This window comes from Mixophyes fleayi, chromosome 10 (genome assembly GCF_038048845.1).
Source record: "Mixophyes fleayi isolate aMixFle1 chromosome 10, aMixFle1.hap1, whole genome shotgun sequence".
In the NCBI taxonomy this organism is placed as follows: domain Eukaryota; kingdom Metazoa; phylum Chordata; class Amphibia; order Anura; family Limnodynastidae; genus Mixophyes; species Mixophyes fleayi.
Window position 1 is genome coordinate 58,305,356 of NC_134411.1, and position 27,961 is coordinate 58,333,316.

The following is a 27,961-nucleotide window of genomic DNA, read 5'->3' on the forward strand; positions in this document are numbered from 1 at the left end:
CACAGGCCCTTCATCATATCAGGTACCTCTGCAACAGTCCTTGGCCATGTCACCTGAGCCAGAGGAGGAGGCACTCATCACCCTAGAAACAGTGGATGCCCCTGTGTCTGGCCTCCACGATGTTTCACCTGGGCCTGCTGAACCACCATCACACCAGCAACCTGCACCTCCAACTATGGACCCAGCAAGAGAAATGGCGCTGTCTATTGGCCTTTTTCAGCAGCAGCAAACCACCTTTATGCAGAGTCAAGCTAGGCACATGTCACAAATTGCGGCCCAGTTGAGGCGGATACACCGCACCAATAGCCAGATCCCTGCTGCAATAAACCGTCTCGCAAATGCAATGAAACAATCCAATCTTCAGATGGCCCGAATGACTGTGGCTGTGGAGGCCTTACATTCCACAGTTCGTGAGGGGAATGCAAATGTGACCCGGCTGGCAGGGCAAATAAAGCAGGAACTTATTGCCCGCTTGCCGGCACCTTTTTCTTCTGCCACCACCAGTACCGTTAGTACGCCTAACAGATCAGCCCAGAGTACTCCTCCAAGGAGAGGTGCTCGCACCAGGGGTGGCCGAGGGAGAGGAGAGAGTGGCTTCCGAGGTGGTGATGTGCCTGCAAAAAGGCGGCGCTAGTGGTTTGTTTTTTTCTTTCTTCTAATGTTTTTTCATGCATGTGTATGCATTCGCAATTAACCTTTATTGTGTTAAACTGTAATAAATGCTGTTTAATTTCAATGCTCTCAGTCTTTCTTTTCATCAAATTAAATAAGAGTATACTGGTTTGGGGAAAAATGCACTAATTTCACTTACACATTGACATGTGCCTGTAACTTTCTAGGGACGTTCACATTTACTACATGAGGAATACACACTATCCTCTGTTTAAAAGTTAACATTTGGGCAAAAAATTAAAAAAAAATCACACACATTTTAGATCAATGCATGTTTCTCATAGTATGCACTTACATGTAAAGTAAAGCTGATTGTAATGAGACAGTCTGTATTGTGCCTCCACCCCTGTGTGCTCTGCACATCACCAAATGGGACACGGACCCCTACTTGTTCACTGTCTACTGCAATAATCGGTGCGGTAAGTTGATGTAATGTAATATCAGACCCCTTTTCAGGTGCATACATAGCCACCCCACCAGATTATTCCATACTTGCCAACTCTCCCGATATGTCCGGGAGACTCCCGCATTTTGGGGGAGTCTCCCGGACTCCCGGAGGAGTATGGCAAAATCCTGCATTTACAGAAATAGGGCCACAATACCGCGATTCTCCGGGAATCGCGGCATTTGGCCCCGCCCCCCACTGTAAAATGACGCGTTTGCGTCATTGCGTCACGGGGGAGGGCGGGTCCAAAATGACGCAATTTCGGAGCCCCGCCCCCCGCACGCCCAACTCCTCCACTGAATCTCCCGGAAAGCAATGGGAGAAAGTCGGCAAGTATGGATTATTCTAGTCACCTGAACCTGGTTTACAAGAGTACAAAGGTACGCTATAACACACCTCTACTAGTGGGTATGTGACTCATTGAATTTGTGCTGTGCAGATGTCTGAGGATGCAGCAGAGGAGTCATAAGCCAGAAACCCATTTTTTATTTAGTAAATTTAGAATTGCTTTTACACTCTATTAAGGGATAACTATGTAATGACATATTGTGCATCCTGATTTTGGACAAACACCAGTATTCTTGAGGATTGGTTGCAATTTAAAAACAACACATGTGGAAATCAGTCAATAGATTGCATGGTGGGAAAACACAAGAAAAAAAAAAAGGTACACTGAAATTACAAGACACTGTGGCCTTTTTACATATACAATCCCAAAGGAGCTAACTTTGTACATGAAATGGCCCTTTCCCTTCTGTTCTGATTGACAAAATACCTCAAACAGCACACTGTTTGAACAATCTCGCCGCTCACAAGCAGCGCTTTCATTTTGGTCTTTTGAATGGCGGTTTTCCGGCGGCTTTATAAACCCCCTAATAGTAAATCCGTGTCACGGGCACTAGGAGTTTCTACCCAGGATTCACCAGGTGTGATTATGCTTACCAGAGGGGCGGAGTTTATCACAGCGATCCTCTGGGCAGTATGGTGAATGGTTGGAACAGTACAACAACTTAGGATAAGAAATGTCAATGGAGAGTCAGCGACTTGCAGCTATGCAGCAGGAGAGTCAGCGACTTGCAACTATGCAGCAGGAGAGTCAGCGACTTGCAACTATGCAGCAGGAGAGTCAGCAACTTGCAGCTATAATGCGGAGGTAGGTATAACAACTGATGTGCAGTGAAGACTCGTGTCAGTGCAGGAGGGTAGCGGGGAGAGTCAGTGGTCTGCGGATAGCAAGTTGTACCACTGCTGTGATGAAAAGAGTTGTCCAGGTGCAGGTAGGAGCGGGAGCGTCAGTGGTCTGCGGATAGCAAGTTGTACCACTGCTGTAATGGAAAGAGTTGTCCAGGTGCAGGTAGGTAGCGGGAGCGTCAGTGGTCTGCGGATAGCAAGTTGTACCACTGCGGTGATGGGAAGACTTGTCCAGGTGCAGGTAGGTAGCGGGAGCGTCAGTGGTCTGCGGATAGCAAGTTGTACCACTGCGGTGATGGGAAGACTTGTCCAGGTGCAGGTAGGTAGCGGGAGCGTCAGTGGTCTGCGGATAGCAAGTTGTACCACTGCGGTGATGGGAAGACTTGTACAGGTGCAGGTAGGTGGTGGAATAGCGGGTAGTCTGTAGCGGCAAGTATACCACTGATGAGCAAGGGAGACTTGTCCAAATGCAGGCAAGCAGCTGAATAGCGAATAGTCTGTGGCGGGTACGTTACCACTGATGAGCAAAGCGGCTTGTCCAGGTGCAGGTATGCAGCTGAATAGCCAATAGTCTGTGGCGGGTACGTTACCACTGATGAGCAGAGCAGGCTTGTCCAGGTGCAGGTATGCAGCGGAATGGCAAGCAGTCTATAGCGGGTACGTTTACCACAGAAGAGCAGATAGGGCTTGTCCAGGTGTAGGCATGCAGCAGAGTAGAGTTAGTCTGTAGCGGGCAAGTTTACCACGGATGAGCAGAGAGGACTTGTCCACAGCAAAACCAATCACACGAGCAGAACACAGGAAACACCTAGGAGTCTCAAGGGAATGAGAACCAAGAACAGGCAATGATACTAAGGACACAGGTGCCTTAAATAGTGAGTGGTGATTGATTCACCACTAGGATTAAAAGCAAGGTTTTAAGTTCAAGAGTCCTGCACATGCGCAATCCAGTCAAGATGGCGGACGGCCGCGGCTTAGGACAGGCGCCGGCAGGAATGAGAGAGAGCCACGTACCAGACCAGAGGCACTATACGTCCGGTGAGTGACAATCCGGCTGTTTGTATGTTGAACATTGTTGAAACCGTCATGGCGCTTTTTAAAGAGGCGGGTTTGAAAAAATCATTTCTGGCCGTTTGGACGGCGGGTTTACCGTTTAGTAAATCCGGCGATGGCTAAACCCGCCGAAAGTCGGCGGGTTTACAAACACGCCTGATAGTAAATCTAGCCCTCAGTCTAAAAGCCACCGAGTTTATGACTTCCGAAATTTTAAAAGGTCCATTGAAGCGAGGAGCAAACTTCCTAGAATGCAGCAGTAAACAGAGGTTCCGGATGGACAACCAAACCTTGTCGCCAGGGGAGAGAATGGGTGTAGGTCTTCTCCTTTTGTCAAAAGATTTTTTACTAGTGGCGGAAGTTTGCGACAATCTACGTTTGACTGAGTCCCACCTAGAGGAATAATCTTGAAGGAGAGAGTCAACAGCAGCAACTGGGAGGGAGGAAGATCATGAAAAGGAGGGATTTTCGGAAGGGCAAAGAAAGGGAACATACCTGTGGACTCATGAGCGTGATTATTATGGGCGAAATCTGCCCAAGGTAACAGATCAACCCAGTCATCATGTTTGGCAGAGATATAGCACCTCAGGAACTTTTCAAGCTCTTGGTTGGCTCTTTCGGTGAGGCCATTGGATTGGGGATGATATGCAGAGGAGAAGTTCAGTTTGATCCCACAGACTCGAGATAATGCCCTCCAAAATTTTGCCACAAATTGGGTTCCACGATCGGAAACAATCACATTAGGACAACCATGAAGACGAGGACCTCTCTTACAAAAATTCGTGCCCTTCAAGGGCACAAAATGAGCAGCTCGAGAGAGAGACGTCAGTGACGACCCAAACTACAGAGAAACCTTTGGAAACGTGGAGGTCGGTAATAAAATCCATGGAAAGATGACTCCAAGGAAGATCCAGAATGGGAAGCGGATGCAATAACCCATAAGGAGCATGTTGAGGAACTTTATTCTGAGCACGAAATCTTGTATATCCGACAGAATAGACGGCCACCAGTAGTTGCGTGATACAAATTCCTTTCTCTTCCGAATACCTGCATGACCAGCAAATCGGGAAGCATGGGCCCATTTAATAAGCTTAGAACGTAGGTACCAAGTACCACGGAGACATGTCTACAATGAGATGATATATCGGAAGAAAATATAAGAATATCGTCTAGGTAGATGACTACAAAGTGGTACAGAAAATCCTGAAAAATTTCATTGATAAAGTTTTGAAAAACGGTAGGGGCATTAATCAAGCCAAAAGGCATGACGAGGTATTCAAAGTGTCCATCATGGGTATTGAATGCCGTTTTCCACTTGTCTCCTTGTTTAATACGAATGAGGTTATAAGCGCCTCTGAGGTCCAATTTGGAGAAGACTGAAGATCTCCTGTCAAATAACTCGGAGATCAAGGGTAGGGAAAATTTATTTTTCGCCGTTATGGCATTGAGACCCCGGTAATCAATACAAGGACGAAGACCACCATCCTTTTTCTTTATGAAGAAGAACCCAGCCCCTGCTGGGGAGGTGGATTTCCTAATAAAACCTTGTTTCAGATTTTCTTCAATATACATAAGAGATGGAGATAGATTCTGGCATGGATAATGGATAGACCCGTCCCCTGGGTGGTACTTTATCCGGTAGGAGTTCAATATTACAATCCCAGGGTCGGTGGGGAGGACATTTAGAAGCCTCTTTCGCACTGAACACGTCAGAGAAGGAATGATATTGGGGAGGAATGCCCGGAGAGATATGGGAGGAAGAAGCGCCCTTGGGTGGAGACCTTTTTACCTTCGGGAGACAACGAGAATGGCAGGCCGGGCCCCAAGTAAGAACTTCCGCTTTATGCAAATTCAGAGTGGGGAGAGAGGAGTCAGAAACTGTAGCCAGTTCGGTACACAGAAAGTCAGTCAGTGCGTGTTGCCAGGGATTCAGCAGATGCAGGGTTAAATAGACAAGCCGGGTCAGTACACAGAAAATCAGCCAGTATTCACAGGGAGAAGTGCAGAGGGAAAGCACAGGGATCAGGAACAGCCAGACACTAAGTACACTTGTTGCTCTGACACAGGAGAGTGTCAGAGTGAAGACTAAATAGTGGGGAAGTTTGAATTCCCCACCTCTCAGGTCACGTCATCAGATGGATCTAACAAATAGTAGGGAAGTTTGAATTCCCCGCATCTCAGATCAGATGGACCTAACATAAGGCTTCTGCCTTAATCATATTAATGTCATTGCTTTTTGGAGTTTTAGTGGAAGAGTTTCAATATTTTACTTAACTTTAAATGGTAATGGTGAGTAAGTGCAACAGGCCTTAATCGGACATATTAACCTGTAAGCTGTTTGACTGTGGAAAATATATATACATCTGGGGCAGGCTGGTCTGGGAGACAGGGGGGCATCTGACCCCCCAGGCCAGTCCCCCATAGTGGGCTACCTTGGGCTGGGTCAGTGAGCCACCTGCATTTGTTTTCTTTTAAAATGTTCCTAATAGGCTACTGGGACGAATCTTGCTCGCCGGGCTTAAATTTGCCAGTCCTCCCCTGATATATATATATATATATATATATATGAAAACAGGGATACTCTGCACTCTCCACACACATAATTAATGCTGTACCAAGTACTGTTCTATAGTAAAAATAGGGAATGTTAGTTCCACATATTCAAAAGTGGAAGCTGCTCAAATCAATTTATAGGCCATAACAGGTGCTGAAAGGGTGGGGTTATCCTGCAAGGAACATACACACAACATTTTTTTCCCCAGCACACTGCTATAGCCAGCAACAGGTCTGCCATTTCTACTGTAGATAAAAATGCAAAAGTCTTTGTTGCACACATTTGCAAATGTATGTTTAAGCCATCCTGCCACGCCAAGGCGCTTTTGCTAATAGGATGGTCCTACTCTAAACAATGAGAGTCCCTATATGTGGGCCATACATATGTGTTTTTAAATTGAGAGCTAACTTACCAAAGAGGTACCCCAGAAGCCTCCAAATAGCAATCCAATGTCAGCACTCCCCCTCAGCTACTGACACCAACATGCCTCTCAGACAAATACAAAAGTGGAAGCTGCTCAAATCAATTTATAGGCCATAACAGGTGCTGAAAGGGTGGGGTTATCCTGCAAGGAACATACACACAACATTTTTTCCCCCAGCACACTGCTATAGCCAGCAACAGGTCTGCCATTTCTACTGTAGATAAAAATGCAAAAGTCTTTGTTGCACACATTTGCAAATGTATGTTTAAGCCATCCTGCCACGCCAAGGCGCTTTTGCTAATAGGATGGTCCTACTCTAAACAATGAGAGTCCCTATATTTGGGCCATACATATGTGTTTTTAAATTGAGAGCTAACTTACCAAAGAGGTACCCCAGAAGCCTCCAAATAGCAATCCAATGTCAGCACTCCCCCTCAGCTACTGACACCAACATGCCTCTCAGACAAATACAAAAGTGGAAGCTGCTCAAATCAATTTATAGGCCATAACAGGTGCTGAAAGGGTGGGGTTATCCTGCAAGGAACATACACACAACATTTTTTCCCCCAGCACACTGCTATAGCCAGCAACAGGTCTGCCATTTCTACTGTAGATAAAAATGCAAAAGTCTTTGTTGCACACATTTGCAAATGTATGTTTAAGCCATCCTGCCACGCCAAGGCGCTTTTGCTAATAGGATGGTCCTACTCTAAACAATGAGAGTCCCTATATTTGGGCCATACATATGTGTTTTTAAATTGAGAGCTAACTTACCAAAGAGGTACCCCAGAAGCCTCCAAATAGCAATCCAATGTCAGCACTCCCCCTCAGCTACTGACACCAACATGCCTCTCAGACAAATACAAAAGTGGAAGCTGCTCAAATCAATTTATAGGCCATAACAGGTGCTGAAAGGGTGGGGTTATCCTGCATATGTATGGCCCAAATATAGGGACTCTCATTGTTTAGAGTAGGACCATCCTATTAGCAAAAGCGCCTTGGCGTGGCAGGATGGCTTAAACATACATTTGCAAATGTGTGCAACAAAGACTTTTGCATTTTTATCTACAGTAGAAATGGCAGACCTGTTGCTGGCTATAGCAGTGTGCTGGGGGAAAAAATGTTGTGCGTATGTTCCTTGCAGGATAACCCCACCCTTTCAGCACCTGTTATGGCCTATAAATTGATTTGAGTAGCTTCCACTTTTGTATTTGTCTGAGAGGCATGTTGGTGTCAGTAGCTGAGGGGGAGTGCTGACATTGGATTGCTATTTGGAGGCTTCTGGGGTACCTCTTTGGTAAGTTAGCTCTCAATTTAAAAACACATATGTATGGCCCAAATATAGGGACTCTCATTGTTTAGAGTAGGACCATCCTATTAGCAAAAGCGCCTTGGCGTGGCAGGATGGCTTAAACATACATTTGCAAATGTGTGCAACAAAGACTTTTGCATTTTTATCTACAGTAGAAATGGCAGACCTGTTGCTGGCTATAGTTCCACATATTGCAATATATGTTAAGCTGACCAACTCACGCCAAAGTCTTCCCATTCTGGTCAGTCCTAACATGATCAAATGCTATGCTATTTGCACCCCATGCTTTACATTAATTAATTCCAACTTGTGTCAGGTGAGTCCCAGGTCTCCCATGGCTGCTAGTGCTAGGGAAAGACTTGCCTTTAAAAGCTGTGTGCAGGTAAGCCTTAAGCCCAGATAAAATAGCATAGCATTTGATCATGTTAGGACTGACCAGAATGGGAAGACTTTGGCGTGAGTTGGTCAGCTTAACATATATTGCAATATGTGGAATTAACATTCCCTGTTTTTACTATAGAACAGTACTTGGTACAGCATTAATTATGTGTGTGGAGAGTGCAGAGTATCCCTGTTTTCTTGTCTATATAATGTGGCAACCCCCTCTTGCACCCCAGTCTGTATATGGTGAGTGCAGAGGATCTATGTCTGTTTATATATATATATATATATATATATATATATAGATAGACAACAGATACCACACAAGGGGCGCTCAACCCAATACTGTAGATCAAGTCTCTGTACAGAGATGCAAAATAATATTGAGGTAAACACAAAGTCCAATAACAGGAGGCAGCCAGTCCTAAAACAGATGGTGAGTCTGGAATATCTAAAAGAAAATGAAAAGAACAGGGCGCCGCATAGTGTATTACCATAATAAAAAAATAGGAAAACACTTTGAGAGAAAATGGAATGTAATATGATAAGTTCCCAAATGAGAGAATATATTTTTGTGACTCTCAAGATAGAAACAAGACAAAAGTAGTGAAATCAATAAAAAACTCGTGTGAACACAGTGATTCCAATCCCAGGTAAGATCACCACTAATAATATTTCTGCGTACCAGATATGAGACTTGATTGACTTATCTGTAAAGTTGATGGTATCTCTGATACTGCTACAAGCTTCCAATACCGACACTTCTCCTAAGAAGGGGAGTCATTGGATACAGCTGGGACCTCAGACCATAAGTGCAATAAAAAGGAGCTAAAATTGTGTAATACTGTATAATGCAAAGTTTTTAATAAAAAGGTAAGTATCACACTTACATAAAATCAAATATATAATGCATATAAAGGTTTCTTTTGGTACTCATCTAGGATTCATGCATTTTCGTTAATGTGTCTCCACAGCAGCCTCACTGGAAAACATCTAATATCCAGTATCTGAAAAGTCTTGTACCGCAATATCCAGATGAGCAATTACAATCCTCAACGCGTTTTGTCCGTGAAACAAATGGACTTCATCAGGAGAAACAAAAGCAAATAAGATATATATATATATATATATATATATATATATATATATATATATATATATATATATACACACATATACACATATATATACATAAAGACACACACACAGTATAAGGCATCGCTTTCAAAGTAAGCAAACCTAATAAGGTTGTCTACTTCTGAAATCTCTTGAGAACTCCTATGTCACTTTTCTGTCACATTTTCTCCCTGAACAAAAAATGTGTACAAACTGCTAAATGCTTGTGCGTCACACATACTTATCCCTGTTAATATGCATGCCATAGTTTTATCTGCCTTAAAAGCCTTTACGTGCTTCTCAAACTTCTGTCAACTAATGTTTCTAAATCCTTTCCAGAACAGATTTCCTAAATAGTATCTTGGTTAATTTTAAGTAGTGTCAAAGGTATTTTGCATGAAGCCAATATATTAGTGTGGCTGGATCACTTATAAATAACTTATTGTAATAATATATTTAAATTATTAGCACAGTGTGCCAATTTATATTGTTAGAAATGTACTGATTCTTGATACTGTGTATTAGAAATGTACTTATTTTTTATATTGTGTGTATTTTGGTATAGGAAATGTATTTATTTCTGAGGCAGGGCCAGGAGAGAAAATTTGGTTTTGTTTGTGCATCTGTCTAGAGACAGGTAATCATCATGGTAATTAGACCTTTTCATCTCAGTAGCCAACAGCGGGTAAATGTATGAATCTCCGGATTCTTCATCTCCGGCATGTTCAGCCTCTTCAGCGCTTAAATTTAAAGCGGCGCTGCATTGTAAAGGGAAACTTCCCTTTACAATGCAGCGCCGCTTTAAATTTAAGCGCTGAAGAGGCTGAACACGCCGGAGATGAAGAATCCGGAGATTCATACTTTTATCCCCAGGTCTTTTCAGCCTGAAAGCCCAGGAAGGGAGTTGTTACCTGTATCCTACCTGGTTAAAGTGTAAGGAAACATCTGATCAATGTGATTTAGGAAATCACAGATTAGTGTAAGTTAAGTATAAATGGCATTTAAAATCCAAGATTAAAGAACATCTCACTTCCTGATGTTAATCTTTGAACTAAATATTTCAGTCTTTGCGGAGCCATCACAGATAAGGGGGCTTACCCCCTGCTGACATGTCTGTCAGAATGTGTATAAAAAGAGCACTGGTTTCTACTGAAATGTATCATTATTGTTCGATCTGACTTTGTGATCACTGGTATCTTAAACCAGTGTAAACTGTCCTTGTTAGGACACTTGAGCTCACTTTGCTTCAGGATCCTGCGACTGCTTCCCTGCTACTAATTCCTGTGAGCTGAAACCCAAATCTAATCCGTTTGTCACGGGCCTCTGTCACAAATCTACAGCATGAATGGTAAATGAACGGAACCCGGCTGGAGGCTAAATACAACTCCCAGTAATGCGTGGAGTCTAACAAGGAGGAGGTGTTCACCAGGCACCAGACGCAAAGCGGTTTGGACTTAGCTGCACCTCCTTGCAGGTCGCGGCCCTTACTGGAAGCAATTAGGCGGAATATTAGGGAAACAAGCCAAGAGAGTCAGCAAACAAGAGGAGAGTGTCAGCTCTGTGGATGACTGATTACCACTGGAATGGGGGCAGGTATAGAGTTCAGCAGTCAGCAATTTACACAGGAACAGAGAAGATGCGTTGCAGCGTGTAGAGTGTCAGCTCTTCAGACGAGGAGGAGTACAGGAGCCAGAACTGCATGGAAGGTAACATGAAGATGATAACAAGCACTGAGGACAGGGAGGAGGTGCCTTTTAAACTTTAGAGCTTAAACTTCAACCAATAGGGAGAGGAGCAGTAAAATTGACAGATTGGGTCTCCGCTTTGGAGAGCCCTAATCTGACCTCTCCGGAGAAGGTTAGGACCTGGCATTTCCCGACCTCTTGGCACAGGCATACATGAGATGGCCGGGGTTTGCACAGTATAGACATAGTTTGTTCTTAAGTCTCCTGTCACGTTTCTCAGGGCTTAGACGTGAACGTCCGATTTGCATGGGCTCGTCCTCAAAAAGAGGATGAGAAAAGCAGGGAGCTATTCTGTTGGATGAGTGCCCAGCGGACCGAGCGAATGGCAGAAGCGGGTAAGTATGCCTGGGGATCGGGTATATAGTTGTCCGGCTGTTTTAAGGTTTAAACCCAGCGTCTAGCATCAATACTTTGCCTGCTACACAGCAGCTCTGGCCAGTGTGATAGGCCAGGGAGGAACCATCCACAGCACTCTGATCTACCGGAAGAGGTCAGGGGTACCAGCCCAGGTGCCCAGTGTGAAGGTACACTAACAGCGTCAGTTACCCAGAAGAAAGCGGTTCTAGGTGCCGGTCTAGTAGTCTAGTGGTGGCAGCATCTTAAGCTCCTCCTACTGCGGGTAGAGGACGCAATTGGGATAAAGAAAGGGAACGGGAGCAAAGTAAGCCCAGCTGGTTCCCAGCAGCAACAGTCAGAGTGGCATAGGAGGTCCGTCCTGTCACAATCAACATGAAATATATATTTATTTTCTTTATTTACTTGTTTTATTTTATTTGAATCATTTTATTTGATCTGGTAATTGTACTGCAATTATATTTCTGATGTGAACAGCAGTGGAAGAGTTAATTCTAAGTGCTGTTGGTCAAATAAATTCCTCATTTCTTAAAACCCCTATCACAGACTTGGGAGCTCAATGGACTATGGAACACTTATATACTATCTCAACCAATTATAAAATGGTATTTAAATTGTAATATGACCAATTTTTTCACTGTTCACTGTTTTGTCACTGTCAAAATTTCAGACTTGAAATTTGATGTTAACATTATCACAGCGCTAGTTTTTATTTTGTTAATAAAACCTTTTATACTTTTTTCTTAGTTGCTTTGTTGCAGAAATTCAGTTATTGCTTTTTCAGTAGCATAGCTGTAATAAAAACATATAGTAAGAGTATACAGTGACACATAAACCTACAAAGTATCACGAACGGACAATAAAATTGAGTGTCAATTAAAAAAACCAAATAGAAAGTACCTGATGAAAAATATACAATTATTTTTGTATAGTGTCCATTATTAATCATATATACAAACACAGATTTGAACAGTTCCAAGGTCTTGTGTAAATATTTCTTCTTACAGTAACATGCAAAAAAGAAAGGAAAAATCCAAAATAATAGTGTGATATTGTAATCACTCCAATTCCAAAAAATATAAAACAGATGTAAAATCTGAAACAAAGTGTAAAATCTGAAACAAAATGCGAAAAACCAAAACCAAATTTATCACCAGCTTCCTATTTCATTATTTTTGTTGGCACTCAATTTTATTGTATAATTGTGGTACTGTGCAAGGCTTATATGTCATTATTTACTCTTACTATATATTTTTCAAGAGTTTATTTAGGGAGTTCATGATGAATCCTTAAGAGCATCTAGGCAGCATTTACCTAGGGGCACCACAGTGGTGTCATTACTTTTGTGTATTGTTTTACTTATTTTCAGCATAGCTGTAACCTAGGTGCATAACAATACAATTATGTACGTTAGACTTCACCTGCCACTTTCTCTGCCCAGTTAACCATTTTGTCTAAACCTTTCTGGAGAAAATCACTATTCTGTTCCGTGTTATTAACCCTTCCTAGCTTAGTTTAATCTGCAAATATGGACACCTTAATTTCTAGACAATATATAAGGTTATGAATAAACAGAAAGAAAAGGTCCAATACTGACATGTGTGCTACACCACACTAACTTTTAGCCCAGTCTGAATATGTTCTGTTCATAACTTCCTTTTGTTTTTTATCCTGCAACCAATGTATTAATCTGTAATGTGGAACAGTATTGAATGATTTGAAAAATTCAATTGCATTCAGATTCAGTATGCAATTTACCTCCTGTACTGGACTGTCTCTTCATGCAGAGACGGTGTTATCAATTTATTCTCTGCAATGTATTAGTGAATAGTATCTTTCAGAATACCTACATATATTTTACCCACCACTGACATAAGGCTCACAGGTCTATATTTTCCTAGTTCCAATTTTTGTATGTTTAAAGAAGAATAAATGGTAACAAAATCTGACATCTGCAAAACTTGTGATACTGATTCCATTATGAAGGAGTGCGAAAATACAAGAAATTGAAGACTGTCAAATACTGAATTTGGTTAATTTGGCACATACGGGTCAACGATCACTGGGCTAGGTGCTATTTTAATTTTAATTATGTTGAGACAAAATTGTACTTTCTCTTGTGTTAGAAATGCCAAAATGTATGTATGTATGAAGTATATCAGTTATTTACATAAGATATTTCCTAGAATAATTATTTCAAGTCTAAAAGCAGATGAAAAAAGTGCTCAGCTTTTGTCCTACTTCTTACTTTTACTATTTTTTCCATTCTCTTCATATCATCTCTAATACTTTCTTCTTTAGCTACATTGTTTACTTTTTATTCCTAGATCTTTTGTTGCCGCCAGGTTAAGACATGCAAGAGTACTTTGAAACACTTAAAATTTCTCATTTGGCCCCTTTGCTTTTATTTAAGAGGACACTTCCCCAGTGTGTTTCAATAATTCTCTGAGCTTACTAAATTTCAACCTACTAAATTTCATAGTTTCTAGTACCTACAATAATAAAAGTTTTACTGAAACGCAAGTTAAATGTTACATTGTATTGACCACTATCCCTGAATAGTACCTTACCTAAACACTTGGTGTTGGGCCAATAAACCCAAATCAAAATCTCTAACTTTGTTTTCAGACATAGATTAGTAAACATCAAGTTGTGAATCACTTTTGCATGGACAATATTTGATTAAAATAATGTTATTCCTTCTTATTTCATTCTGATATCCATTCAAATTCTGTCAATTACTCCAATTCTTTAAGGCTTCACTATACAGACCCCACAACTATAGCGGCTTTATAATACAACTCCCCCCAATCCCAGCAGCCTTTACTATACAGACCCATCAACTTTACAGACCCGGGTGGCTGGTGACTTTGCAATGCGGACTGTTCTACCTCCCCTATATCACTGTAAGTGACAAAATCAGACCCCAGATCTGTGATGACAACCTATATGAATTACTTACCCTCCTGTGTTCCCACACTGTTTCCTGCCAAGCTGGACAACAGATTTAGCTGTTCTGGGACACTGTAGACTGCTTGCTGCACTTTGATTGGTGCATTGTTACAGCCATCCACCAATCAGTGTGCTAGCTACCGTCTGTGTATGACAGCATACCCAGTAACAGTGCGACTGCATAGTTCATGATGGCTGTGAGACAGGTAGAGGATAGTCCCCTGTCATTACAATTGTTTTTATAATAAAAGATGCCCCCTGACCCAACCCACCCCTGAACTATAGGCTGTCAACAAGTCTATTGGAACCCAAATATGTATACTGTAGGAAAAAGGAGTCTCTATAAATATAATAACACAAGTATTTTTTAGTTCCCATTTGATTTTGCAGGCCAGAAATAGACAACATTGGGTTTCATTAGAAAGCATATTAAAAAAACAAGAGCAACACATTGTAGTAGTAAACTGACCTGCAACCTTAATTCTTGAACATTCACTGCAAGTAAATCTAGGGACTGTAGCTCTCTTCTTAGATAAGACTCAAGTTGTTCCAAATATCGTGGCTTGGACACAAAGCTAGCATTTCCTTTGGCTGCCCTATGAATTTAAAAAAAAGTACTGTAGTTGGCACAAGAAATTCCTATACAAATGCATCACATTTTTTTTCAACAAAAGACTTGTAATGCAAGTCTTATTTTGTAGATAATTTACAACAATAGCAAATGGTTATACTTTATTAATGCTAACAATCATTTATCAAGTATTTATTCCGAAAGTCTAAAAAATAATATGCATGTAAAGACAAATAAAAAAATATCTAACAAACAAGTTGGTCAATGAGATTTCTGACAGAAAAAAAGGCTGTTTTGAAGGTCAAGATGCTTAGATGTACCAAGAAAAGAAGGCTCCACTCAGGATTTATATTTTCACAATAATTCACCCATCTTCAGAGTTGTAGACTTGGCCCATGACCAGGTCTCATATAGCTCAGGAGTCACCATCGCTAACACCTGTAATGTGTACTGTTTCCTGACACTCGGCATCAAAGAGAAAACAGTGTGCAAGCTATGTACCTCATTTATAAAAAAAAACTCGGTGTGCAACGCAAAATGCTTTCGTTCTGCACTTATGTGACTGCACACATCAAAGTGCACACCTGCTCTATATTCTCGAGTGATGACTTTAACAATGATAAATGCATCCTGGTTTGCAGAGAAGCAGAAAAATCTAAAGCGACGCAGGGCCAGAATTATCTTGGGACATAAGTCCATATGCATGCCACATTTTGCATGAAAAATCTCTGTGCATGTGCAGGAGCGGGATTTATGCCAATGCACGTATCTGCTGGCAATTCATGTCCAAACACAACTGCCTACAACTTGAAAGGCAGGACAGGGGTGGGAAGAGGTGGACTAACGTAGGCAATGTACAGTAAGGGCAAGGGCAGGCCTATGCAGATGCAGCCGATTCAAGTTTACGTCATCTCTTAGGCACGTATTTTTAGAGCTGCATCATTTGCACCAACTACAAGGGATGTTTATGTGTCGACTAATAGTGATGACTACACATATGCGTGCCAGAACATGTGCTTGCAAGTAAGAGAAACTATAAAAATGCATTTTATGTACAGTACGTATAAAGAACATCCGGATTTATGTATTTAATGTAAAACAAAATACCAAAAAATATATATTTTTATTAATAATTATAGTATTAAGAGTTGTAAATGTATTTTATAAAACATTTATTTTTGCATGCGTTCCGATGGAACTTGATAGGCATGTGCTTATTCTGCTCTGTGTTCTGTCTGTATACATCTAACAAGCAACGTATAACCAGAGCGTACTTATACCCAGTTTTTTTTAGGGATGAGCGCACTCGGATTTATGAAATCCGAGCCCACCCGAACGTTGCGGATCCGAGTCGGATCCGAGACAGATCCGGGTATTGGCGCCAAATTCAAAAGTGAAACTGAGGCTCTGACTCATAATCCAGTTGTCGGATCTCGCGATACTCGGATCCTATAAATTCCCCGCTAGTCGCCGCCATCTTCACTCGGGCATTGATCAGGGTAGAGGGAGGGTGTGTTAGGTGGTCCTCTGTGCTGTTTAGTTCTGTGCTGTTTAGTTCTGTGCTGTTTAGTTCTGTGCTGTGCTGTGCTGTGCTGTGCTGTGTTCTGCAGTATCAGTCCAGTGGTGCTGTGTGCTGTGCTCTGTCCTTCTGAGGTCAGTGGTGCTGCTGGGTCCTGTGCTGTGTCCTGTTCAGTCCAGTGGTGCTGTGTCCTGTGCTCTGTGCTTCTAAGGGCATAGTTATTTCCCCAATATTCCCCTGTGTTTAAAAAAATAAAAAAAAGTTTTTTTAAAAAATACCAAAAACTACTTTAATATTTTTTAATTACCACAAAATTTGCACAACCAATCCTGCAGTATAAGCCCATTGGTACTGCAATATTACCAAGTTCACACATTCAGCAGTAAAAGTCCAGTGGTACTGCAATATTACAAAGTTTACACATTCTGCAGTATCAGTCCAGTGGTGCTGTGTCCTGTGCTCTGTCCTGCTGAGTTCCGTAGTGCTGCTGGGTCCTGTGCCGTGTCCTGTTCAGTCCAGTGGTGCTGTGTCCTGTGCTCTGTGCTTCTAAGGGCATAGTTATTTCCCCACTATTCCCAAGTTTTTTAAAAATAAAAAAAAAGTAAAAAAAAATAAAAAATTAAAAAAAAAATATATATATAATAATTATAACCAAATTTGCAAAACCAATCCAGCATTATAATTTATAAGTCCATTGGTACTGCAATATTACCAAGTTCACACATTCTGCAGTATCAGTCCAGTGGTGCTGTGTCCTGTGCTCTGTCCTGCTGAGTTCCGTAGTGCTGCTGGGTCCTGTGCCGTGTCCTGTTCAGTCCAGTGGTGCTGTGTCCTGTGCTCTGTGCTTCTAAGGGCATAGTTATTTCCCCACTATTCCCAAGTTTTTTAAAAATAAAAAAAAAGTAAAAAAAAATAAAAAATTTTAAAAAAAAAAATATATAATAATTATAACCAAATTTGCAAAACCAATCCAGCAGTATAAGTCCATTGGTACTGCAATATTACCAAGTTCACACATTCTGCAGTATCTTGTGCTACATATAATGGAGACCAAAAATTTGGAGGATAAAGTAGGGAAAGATCAAGACCCACTTCCTCCTAATGCTGAAGCTGCTGCCACTAGTCATGACATAGACGATGAAATGCCATCAACGTCGTCTTCCAAGCCCGATGCCCAATCTCGTAGTACCGGGCATGTAAAATCCAAAAAGCCCAAGTTAAGAAAAAGTAGCAAAAAGAGAAACTTAAAATCATCTGAGGAGAAACGTAAAGTTGCCAATATGCCATTTACGACACGGAGTGGCAAGGAACGGCTTAGGCCCTGGCCCGTGTTCATGACTAGTGGTTCAGCTTCACCCACGGATCTTAGCCCTCCTCCTCCTCCCCCCCTACAAAAAATTGAAGAGAGTTATGCTGTCAGCAACAAAACAGCAAACAACTCTGCCTTCTAAAGAGAAATTATCACAAATCCCCAAGGCGAGTCCAAGGGTGTTGGTGGTTGTCAAGCCTGACCTTCCCATCACTGTACGGGAAGAGGTGGCTCGGGAGGAGGCTATTGATGATGTAGCTGGCGCTGTGGAGGAACTTGATGATGAGGATGGTGATGTGGTTATTGTAAATGAGGCACCAGGGGGGGAAACAGCTGATGTCCATGGGATGAAAAAGCCCATCGTCATGCCTGGTCAGAAGACCAAAAAATGCACCTCTTCGGTCTGGAGTTATTTTTATCCAAATCCAGACAACCAATGTATGGCAATATGTAGCTTATGTAAAGCTCAAATAAGCAGGGGTAAGGATCTTGCCCACCTAGGAACATCCTCCCTTATACGTCACCTGAATAACCTTCATAGTTCAGTGGTTAGTTCAGGAACTGGGGCTAGGACCCTCATCGGTACAGGGTCACCTAAATCCCGTGGTCCAGTTGGATACACACCAGCAACACCCTCCTCGTCAACTTCCTCCACAATCTCCATCAGATTCAGTCCTGCAGCCCAAGTCAGCAGCCAGACTGAGTCCTCCTCAATACAGGATTCATCCGAGGAATCCTGCAGCGGTACGCCTACTACTGCCACTGCTGCTGTTGCTGCTGTTAGTCGGTCATCTTCCCAGAGGGGAAGTCGTAAGACCGCTAAGTCTTTCACAAAACAATTGACCGTCCAACAGTCGTTTGCCATGACCACCAAATACGATAGTAGTCACCCTATTGCAAAGCGTATAACTGCGGCTGTAACTGCAATGTTGGTGTTAGACGTGCGCCCGGTGTCCGCCATCAGTGGAGTGGGATTTACAGGGTTGATGGAGGTATTGTGTCCCCGGTACCAAATCCCCTCGAGATTCCACTTCACTAGGCAGGCGATACCAAAAATGTACAGAGAAGTACGATCAAGTGTCCTCAGTGCTCTTAAAAATGCGGTTGTACCCACTGTCCACTTAACCACGGACATGTGGACAAGTGGTTCTGGGCAAACGAAGGACTATATGACTGTGACAGCCCACTGGGTAGATGCATCCCCTTCCGCAGCAACAGCAACAGCTGCATCAGTAGCATCTACAAAATGGCTGCTCATGCAAAGGCAGGCAACATTGTGCATTACAGGCTTTAATAAGAGGCACAACGCTGACAACATATTAGAGAAAATGAGGGAAATTATCTCCCAGTGGCTTACCCCACTTAGACTCTCATGGGGATTTGTGGTGTCAGACAATGCCAGTAACATTGTGCGGGCATTAAATATGGGCAATTTCCAGCACGTCCCATGTTTTGCCCACACCATTAATTTGGTGGTGCAGCATTACCTCAAGAGTGACAGGGGTGTGCAGGAGATGCTTGCGGTGGCCCGCAAAATTGCTGGACACTTTCGGCATTCAGCCAGTGCCTACCGCAGACTAGAGGCACATCAAAAAAGCTTGAACCTGCCCTGCCATCACCTCAAACAAGAGGTTGTGACGCGCTGGAACTCCACCCTCTATATGCTGCAGAGGATGGAGGAGCAGCAAAAGGCCATTCAGGCCTACACAGCCACCTACGACATAGGCAAAGGAGTGGGGGTGCGCCTCAGTCAAGCGCAGTGGAGACTGATTTCCGTGTTGTGCAAGGTTCTGCAGCCATTTGAACTTGCCACACGAGAAGTCAGTTCCGACACTGCCAGCTTGAGTCAGGTCATTCCCCTGATCAGGCTGTTGCAGAAGCAGCTGGAGAAAGTGAGGGAGGAGCTGGTAAGCCATTGCGATTACACCAAGCATGTAGCTCTTGTGGATGTAGCCCTTCGTACGCTTTGCCAGGATCCGAGGGTGGTCACTCTTTTAAAGTCAGAGGAATACATTCTGGCCACCGTGCTCGATCCTCGGTTTAAAGCGTATGTTGTGTCTCTGTTTCCGGCGGACACAAGTCTACAGCGGTGCAAAGACCTGCTGGTCAGGAGATTGTCCTCTGAAGAGGACCGTGACATGCCAACAGCTCCACCCTCATTTTCTTCCACATCTATGGCTGCGAGGAAAAAGCTCCGTTTTCCCAAAAGAGGCACTGGCGGGGATGCTGATAACATCTGGTCCGGACTGAAGGACCTGCCAACCATTGCAGACATGTCTACTGTCGCTGCATTGGATGCTGTCACAATAGAAAAAATTGTGGATGATTACTTTGCTGACACCATCCAAGTAGACATGTCAGACAGTCCATATTGTTACTGGCAGGAAAAAAAGGCAGTTTGGAAGCCCCTGTACAAACTGGCTCTATTTTACCTGAGTTGTCCCCCCTCCAGTGTGTACTCGGAAAGAGTTTTTAGTGCAGCGGGGAACCTGGTCAGTGAGCGGCGAAGGAGGTTGCTTCCTCACAACGTTGAAAAAATGATGTTTATAAAAATGAATAATCAATTCCTCAATGAAGTACAGCACTGCCCTCCAGATACTACAGAGGGACCTGTGGTTGTGGAGTCCAGCGGGGACGAATTGATAATGTGTGATGAGGAGGAAGTACACACTGTAGGGGGAGAGGAATCAGAGGTTGAGGATGAGGACGACATCTTGCCTCAGTAGAGCCTGTTTAGTCTGTACAGGGAGAGATGAATAGCTTTTTTGGTGTGGGGGCCCAAACAAACCAATCATTTCAGCCAAAGTTGTTTGGTAGGTCCTGTCGCTGAAATGATTGGTTTGTTAAAGTGTGCATGTCCTATTTCAACAACATAAGGGTGGGTGTGAGGGCCCAAGGACAATTCCATCTTGGAACTTTTTTTTTTGCATTATATGACCAAGCAACAGTCGTTTGCCATGTTCAAAAAGTAAAACCAAATGTAAAAAAATTCAAGAAATTAAACCAAAAGTAAAATGCCGTGTCATAATTTAAAACAAGAGGTATTGACGTGCTCTAAAACTACTGTATTGTTGTTTATATTTTATAAACACTACACTTGAAAGCTTGAGTCTTTCAATAAAAAAGTAACTGTCCATTGCACGAATATTTGCAACAGGGACAATTTTAGGGTTAAGAAAGTCAACTAATAACACTTCGACGCTGTCTGTCTTTATAAACACTACACTTGGAAGTTGGAGGAGGTATTGTGGCCCCGGCACCAAATTTACTACCGGGGCCACTCCACTGTGCAGTCCATATTTAGGTGTATCAGATATTAAACAACGGTGACAGTTGATGCCCAATTTTTTAATTATATTGTGGCCTCGGTACCAAATTGTGTACCGGGGCCACCCCACTACGCAGTCCAGATACTTGTTTGGTGGAATTCAGACCAGTTGAGGGTTTTATTATTATATTGTGTGGACCACTCTATCTATACCACACTACAACTCTATACCACTCTATTTCCTACTTTAATTCTATTTCATACTTTAATTCTATTTCCTACTTTAATTCTATTACTAATTAATTACCATAAAGAGGAACAAAATAAACCAATTTTACCAAAAGTATAATATGACTTAGACTTACAAACACTACACTTTAAAGATCGTGCCTTTAAATGAAAAAGTCAGTCTTCATTGCACGACTATGTGCAACAGGGACATTTTTTTGGGTTTACAAAGTCAAACAATAACACTTCGACCCTGTCTGTCTGGGGTCTCTCAATGACGAATTGTCTGTACCATGTTTGGAGGAGGTATTGTGGCCCCGGTATCAAATTGGGTACCGGGGCCACGCCACTATGCAGTCCAGATACTTGTTTGGTGGAATTCAGACACGTGGAGGGTTTTTTAATTATATTGTGGCCTCGGTACCAAATTGTGTACCGGGGCCACCACACTACGCAGTCAAGATAGATAGATGCGTATTGCGTATCATAGATAAAGTACATTCAGTGGTGTGGGGCAAATTGAAAAATATTCAAAATGCACTGACATTATCAAAAACAAGAGGTTGTCACACGCTAAAACTCCAACATGTATATGATGGAGAGGATGGAGGAGCAGCCGTATGTGTAGTGTAATGCAGATCTGTTGAAGGTTTTTTATATATTTTATTGTGGTGCCCAGTGCCCACTCCTCTACGCAGTCCAGGTACAATTATTGGTGCGAATCATAAAAGTTCAGGGTTTTTAATATATTGTGGTGACCCACTCCTCTACGCAGTCCAGGTACAATTATTGGTGCGAATCATAAAAGTTCAGGGTTTTTAAGATATTGTGGTGACCCACTCCTCTACGCAGTCCAGGTACAATTATTGGTGCGAATCATAAAAGTTCAGGGTTTTTAAGATATTGTGGTGACCCACTCCTCTACGCAGTCCAGGTACAATTATTGGTGCGAATCATAAAAGTTCAGGGTTTTTAAGATATTGTGGTGACCCACTCCTCTACGCAGTCCAGGTACAATTATTGGTGCGAATCATAAAAGTTCAGGGTTTTTAAGATATTGTGGTGACCCACTCCTCTACGCAGTCCAGGTACAATTATTGGTGCGAATCATACAAGTTCAGGGTTTTTAATATATTGTGGTGACCCACTCCTCTACGCAGTCCAGGTACATTTATTGGTGCGATTCATAAAAGTTCAGTGTTTTTAATATATATTGTGGTGACCCACTTCTCTACGCAGTCCAGGTACATTTATTGGTGCGAATCATACAAGTTGATGGTTTTCTTATTATATATATTGTGGTGACCCACTCCTCTACGCAGTCCAGGTACATTTATTGGTGCGAATCATAAAAGTTCAGGGTTTTTAAGATATTGTGGTGACCCACTCCTCTACGCAGTCCAGGTACAATTATTGGTGCGAATCATAAAAGTTCAGGGTTTTTAATATATTGTGGTGACCCACTCCTCTACGCAGTCCAGGTACATTTATTGGTGCGAATCATAAAAGTTCAGGGTTTTTAAGATATTGTGGTGACCCACTCCTCTACGCAGTCCAGGTACAATTATTGGTGCGAATCATAAAAGTTCAGGGTTTTTAATATATTGTGGTGACCCACTCCTCTACGCAGTCCAGGTACAATTATTGGTGCGAATCATAAAAGTTCAGGGTTTTTAAGATATTGTGGTGACCCACTCCTCTACGCAGTCCAGGTACAATTATTGGTGCGAATCATAAAAGTTCAGGGTTTTTAATATATATTGTGGTGACCCACTCCTCTACGCAGTCCAGGTACAATTATTGGTGCGAATCATAAAAGTTCAGGGTTTATAATATATTGTGGTGACCCACTCCTCTACGCAGTCCAGAAAGATACCTTGTTGCAACGTTTTGGACTAATAACTATATTGTGAGGTGTTCAGAATACACTGTAAATTAGTGGAAATGCTTGTTATTGAATGTTATTGAGGTTAATAATAGCCTAGGAGTGAAAATAAGCCCAAAAACTTGATTTTTAAACTTTTTATGTTTTTTTCAAAAAAAATCCGAATCCAATACCTTAAATCCGAACCGAGACCTTTCGTCAAGTGTTTTGCGAGACAAATCCGAACCTCAAAAATAACGAAAATCCGGATCCAAAACACAAAACACGAGACCTCAAAAGTCGCCGGTGCACATCCCTAGTTTTTTTAAACGCAAGTTACATTCAAAGATCACATCAAAAGTCTATCAAAACTAGTTGAGAACCACCATTTTCATTAAATAAAATATTTCAGTCTTTCACCTATAAAACTGCACACATCATGACTGTCTTAATGGCATGGGGCACTTTTGTGTGTATTAAGCTTTGTTTTACACTAGGCAATGTGCACCTGCAAACACGCTTTTCCACTGAAGCGAAACTGAAAGGTGCAAGATGTGTCAAATGAAAACTATAGAATGTGACCCAATTTCCTCCAGCTTAGAGCTGGCACAAAAATAAAGTATTTTTGTGGAGTAAAAATGGCTGTGTTCAAACTGCAATCTTGCACTGTTCCGCAAACCTAGGCACACCAGTGTACCTATTGTATACACAAGAATGCCCTCCCTGCATCCAACACCTTTCACCACCTAGTGCAAAACACCACTATCTTGTCTGTAAAAGCATTCATTTTAGCACAAGTCCAGACAGACTTGCACAAATCGAGGCTCTCTAAAGAGTGCTCTGCATTGCATCTCTGCATTTTTGTGCTTTGTAAATAAGGCCAATTGTATTGGTGTCGATGAAGCTGATTAATTAAGCCACAGCATCCCTCCAATCAATTTCATCAACAACCATCCAATACCTATATATAGTTCACTTTCACACGTCTCCTTATTAGTCATGGAGAAGTGACCAGTGCAGATGCTGGCAGTGATGTGGAAATTGAAAGTCTACAGTCCTACTAAAGAGGTTGGAGTTGAGCTTTAAAATATAGCTTGTGGTTTATGAATTTACGCATAAAATAAGCAGAGGATCCAAAAGCTGTCCGTTTATAACATATTTGATGAATGTAATACTATAAAACCTACATTATTAACAAATCTAGAGCGGGCACTGAAAGATGTTATGCATAACCAATAAATATATTATAATGCTTATTAAGGGCTTTATTGTTTAATACAGAAGTTTGCACTGTATATACCCAGAAGAAAAAGATTATCTGCACCAGGGGCCTGATTCATTAAGGATCTTAAATGAAGAGGATTCTTATTTCAGTCTCCTGGACAAAACCATGTTACAATGCAAGGGGTGCAAATGAGTGTTCTGTTTTGCACATAAGTTAAATACTGACTGTTTTTTCATGTAACACACAAATACTTGATAGCTTATTTGAACACTGAAATTTAAAGTTGATATGTGTGTGTGACATGAAAAAACAGGCAGTATTTAACTTATATGCAAAACAGAACACTCATTTGCACCCCTTGCATTGTAACATGGTTTTGTCCAGGAGACTGAAATATAAGGATCCTCTTCATTTAAGATCCTTAATGAATCAGGCCAGTGTCGGACTGGGACATGAAGGGCCCACCGGGGGAAATGCAGCGGTAGGGGCCCACTACAATGGGGTGTGGCCAACTGTAAGAGGGGTTGTGGTCAGTCATTAAAGGGGATGGGGTCAGGCCATGGAGGACAACGTATAGCACCTTAGTATGGTCCATAAAGAAAAAGAGGACATTTGCAGTGAGGAGCCGCGAAGGAAAAGACAGAAGAGAAGAAAGAAGTCAATAGGAAAGTAAGTGAAGGGGAGCAAATGCAGCATGGAGGGCACTGTGTGAAACAGGGGAGACAGGGAAAGGGGAGGGATGAATTGAATACAATCAATCATCATCAGCTATTTGTGTGCTGTCCATTCTTTGTGGTTAGTGTTCTCTCCCCTCATAGTGTACACAGAAAACAAATGCTATACTACAGTACTAGAGATCAACCATTCATCATATGAAAACCACAATATAAGGGTATAGACTAAAAATTAATATATCCATGAAGCACTATGGAGACCACAAAATTATTAGCATAAAAATATATGCACATTTAAAATATTACATAAATCTAATTACACTCTAGACACTGGCAAATAAAAACAGGACTCTAAAAAATGATCTACCCACAAAATGTACACTCAATAATAATCCAATGCCACTACAAAGGACAAAAGCAAAACATTAATATTAAAGCATATAGCAGATGCAATCCTATAAGGACCTAACTGTCTGAATGTGTTTTATTCTGATTAAGATATGCTTCTATAGGGAATAGAGTCCCACAATTGATTGAAAACAAATAAACATGGAACATGATATAAACAGTGAATTTGGTTACTAGTTTATTAGGAATCCATTCATTGGTCAGCTGCAATAGGATCCTTTTATAGAGGCACTGAAGACGTATATTGCAATGAAGCCATTCTAATTTATCTCCCTCCCTCCGAGGTCACACAGTGGAGAGCTCTAGAGAAGTTTGCACGATTTATTACTTACTGATTACACGGACTCACACTGCAGTTAGGATGGCAACTTTATGACTACAGGACGCCTGCAACTACAGCAGAAGGAGTAATCTGAGATCTGTGTCACTGTGAAGCATTTCTGCCTCTCTCTGTCTCAGGAGCAGGAAGTGTTCTCACGTGCTGGCTGTAGGCAGGGATTAGTTTGACAGTCTCCGTTTCATATGTAGACTGACCGCAACTCGGTAATTCTCTGCTCTGCCTCACCAACAAAGAGGGCGGGGTTATCAGGCAACAGGGCCTCCCGGGGGATACCCCGGCTCCCCGGCAGGCCAGTCCGACACTGAATCAGGCCCAAGGTTATTTAAATACTACAGATATATAAGAAACATTCCCTCATTGATTGGTAACCCAAATATGTTCAGAAAATTGTCATAAATCTTTATCTAAACATGTTCAGGAAATTTTCAAAAATCTTTATCTGACGGGTGCACCCGAATACTTAATTATACATAAAGATAGAGTAAGAGGAACAGAAGTATATTACAAGGCACTCAATATGTTTTTCTGATCCTCTCCCGCTATGTATACTGTATATACCCACCCTTCTCACTAGATAACACTGTAAGAAAGGAGGAGGACACTGCTAATATAAGTGTATGGCACAAATCTGCTATTGGTTCTTCCACAAAAAAAAAGAAAAGAAAGGCGAAAGGGGCTCAACAGATTAATTTTGCATTGACACTACGGTATTTTACCAACCTGTAACATTTTTTATCAGTTCCTGCACAGGGTTTGCGCTTTTGTAACATGGTCTGTCCTGCACCATATGCAGGCCAAGTGGAAAGATTACCGGTCACTGGATAAAGAAGATTCTATGGAAAGAATATAATTATTATAATGTAAGTAGTAAATTATTATCCACACTCATACACAATCTAAATTCATTTTAACTGATATCCTTACACATTAAGGGCCTGACTGAGACTTTAGCATAAAAATGCAACTTTTGGGTACACGCAAAAATGTGTCTGTGCACTTATATTTTTATAGCTGTATTTTAAGTTGCACATATGTTAAGATACAAAGAAGTGGCTGCAATTGTCATCATCAATTCAGAAACTTACACCAGGCCTTTGGGACGCACTCTTATCTTAAAGTTATGTGTAAGTCAAAATTGGACGCATCTATAAAGGGCATGGTTGAATTGCCCTTGTCCTTAGTGCACTGAACTTACACGTGAACATCCCTGAACCTACTCTCCAAGCAGCAATGGACACAAATAGAAGATACAATGAACTCAAAATATGGGCATAGTTATGTGCATGTGCAGAGCAATACATTTTTACATTTCAGAGCAAAGCATTCGGCTTCCCGGACCTCAGAGATAATAACCCCCAGACATCTCACCTCTCCAGCAGATCATTCTGGCTCACCACCACCACCACCACAGATGATGGTTTAGCAAAGGATACAACTTTAAGACTTTTCTATGACCTGACACACATAGTGGGCTCTGATCCATTTATTGCTTATTCATGAAAGTTATTTCCATATTTTAAGGATTATTTTTATCTTTGGAAAGAGTATTTGCTTTTACCACCAATTTTTGCTATCTATGCTTCTGTCATATTTTGATAATAAATAAACATTTTTTATGTACAGTATATTAAACATGATTTTATTTTTTTAAACTATTTCTTTCTCACCATAGACTCAAAACACCTACATTATTCAGCACATTGGAAGGAAATCTAAGCATCTAACCATGGCTTTATCTGTGTGAAGTTTGTATGTTCTCCGCATGTTTGCTGCCGTATCCTCCGGGTGCTCCGGTTTCCTCCCACACTCCAAAAACATACTTGTAGGTTATCAAACAATAGAGAATTTAGTATCTGCGCTAATACCCAGTTGGTCTGGATTGGCTGCCGAAGAACGGGGATAGTGTAAGGAGGGGATCCCTCCCCCTGTTAGATTGTAAAGAGAAAAAAACACAAGTAAACTTGGGGTAATCCCCAGGCGCCTGATAGAATACAAGATGAGTATAGTGTAGTATTAATTGTTCTGTATCACAAACAGATGTAGACACAGAAGGATGGATGAAAACATATATTTGTATCTTCAAATTCAGAGTTATCTTCAAGTTCAAAGTAATACCGAGTAAATACCGTGTTGTGTACAGCTAATTAAAAAAAGCAGAAAGTCCAATGGGATCCTTGTTATTAAAAGTTCTGCAGAACGAAAAAAAGATGAAAAAATGCTCACTCTCTCAGTAACGATGAACTGGCATCACACGTGTGGCACAAACAGCTACATAAGCAGCAGTAACTTGTAGTAGTCCCAGAATTAATGCAAATAAAAATCAGTCCACTGTAGCACTCTAGGGATGACAGCAATT

General features: G+C 41.7%; 1 protein-coding gene across 3 annotated transcripts in view; it reads right to left on the minus strand.

Annotated features, from left to right (window-relative positions):
* Window positions 1-27,961, minus strand: part of TSNAXIP1 (translin associated factor X interacting protein 1) — a 403,075-nt gene that overhangs the window by 263,573 nt on the left and 111,541 nt on the right. For all 3 annotated transcript variants that reach the window (XR_012679541.1, XM_075188810.1, XM_075188811.1), the window contains exons 3-4: window positions 26,326-26,438; window positions 14,669-14,795 (exon numbers count right to left, since the gene is read on the minus strand). Coding sequence is in view for 2 of the 3 variants with exons in the window: in XM_075188810.1 (XP_075044911.1) it covers window positions 14,669-14,795; window positions 26,326-26,438 (240 nt within the window). In the remaining variant the exon portion in view is untranslated. The remainder of the gene's footprint in view (window positions 1-14,668; window positions 14,796-26,325; window positions 26,439-27,961) is intronic.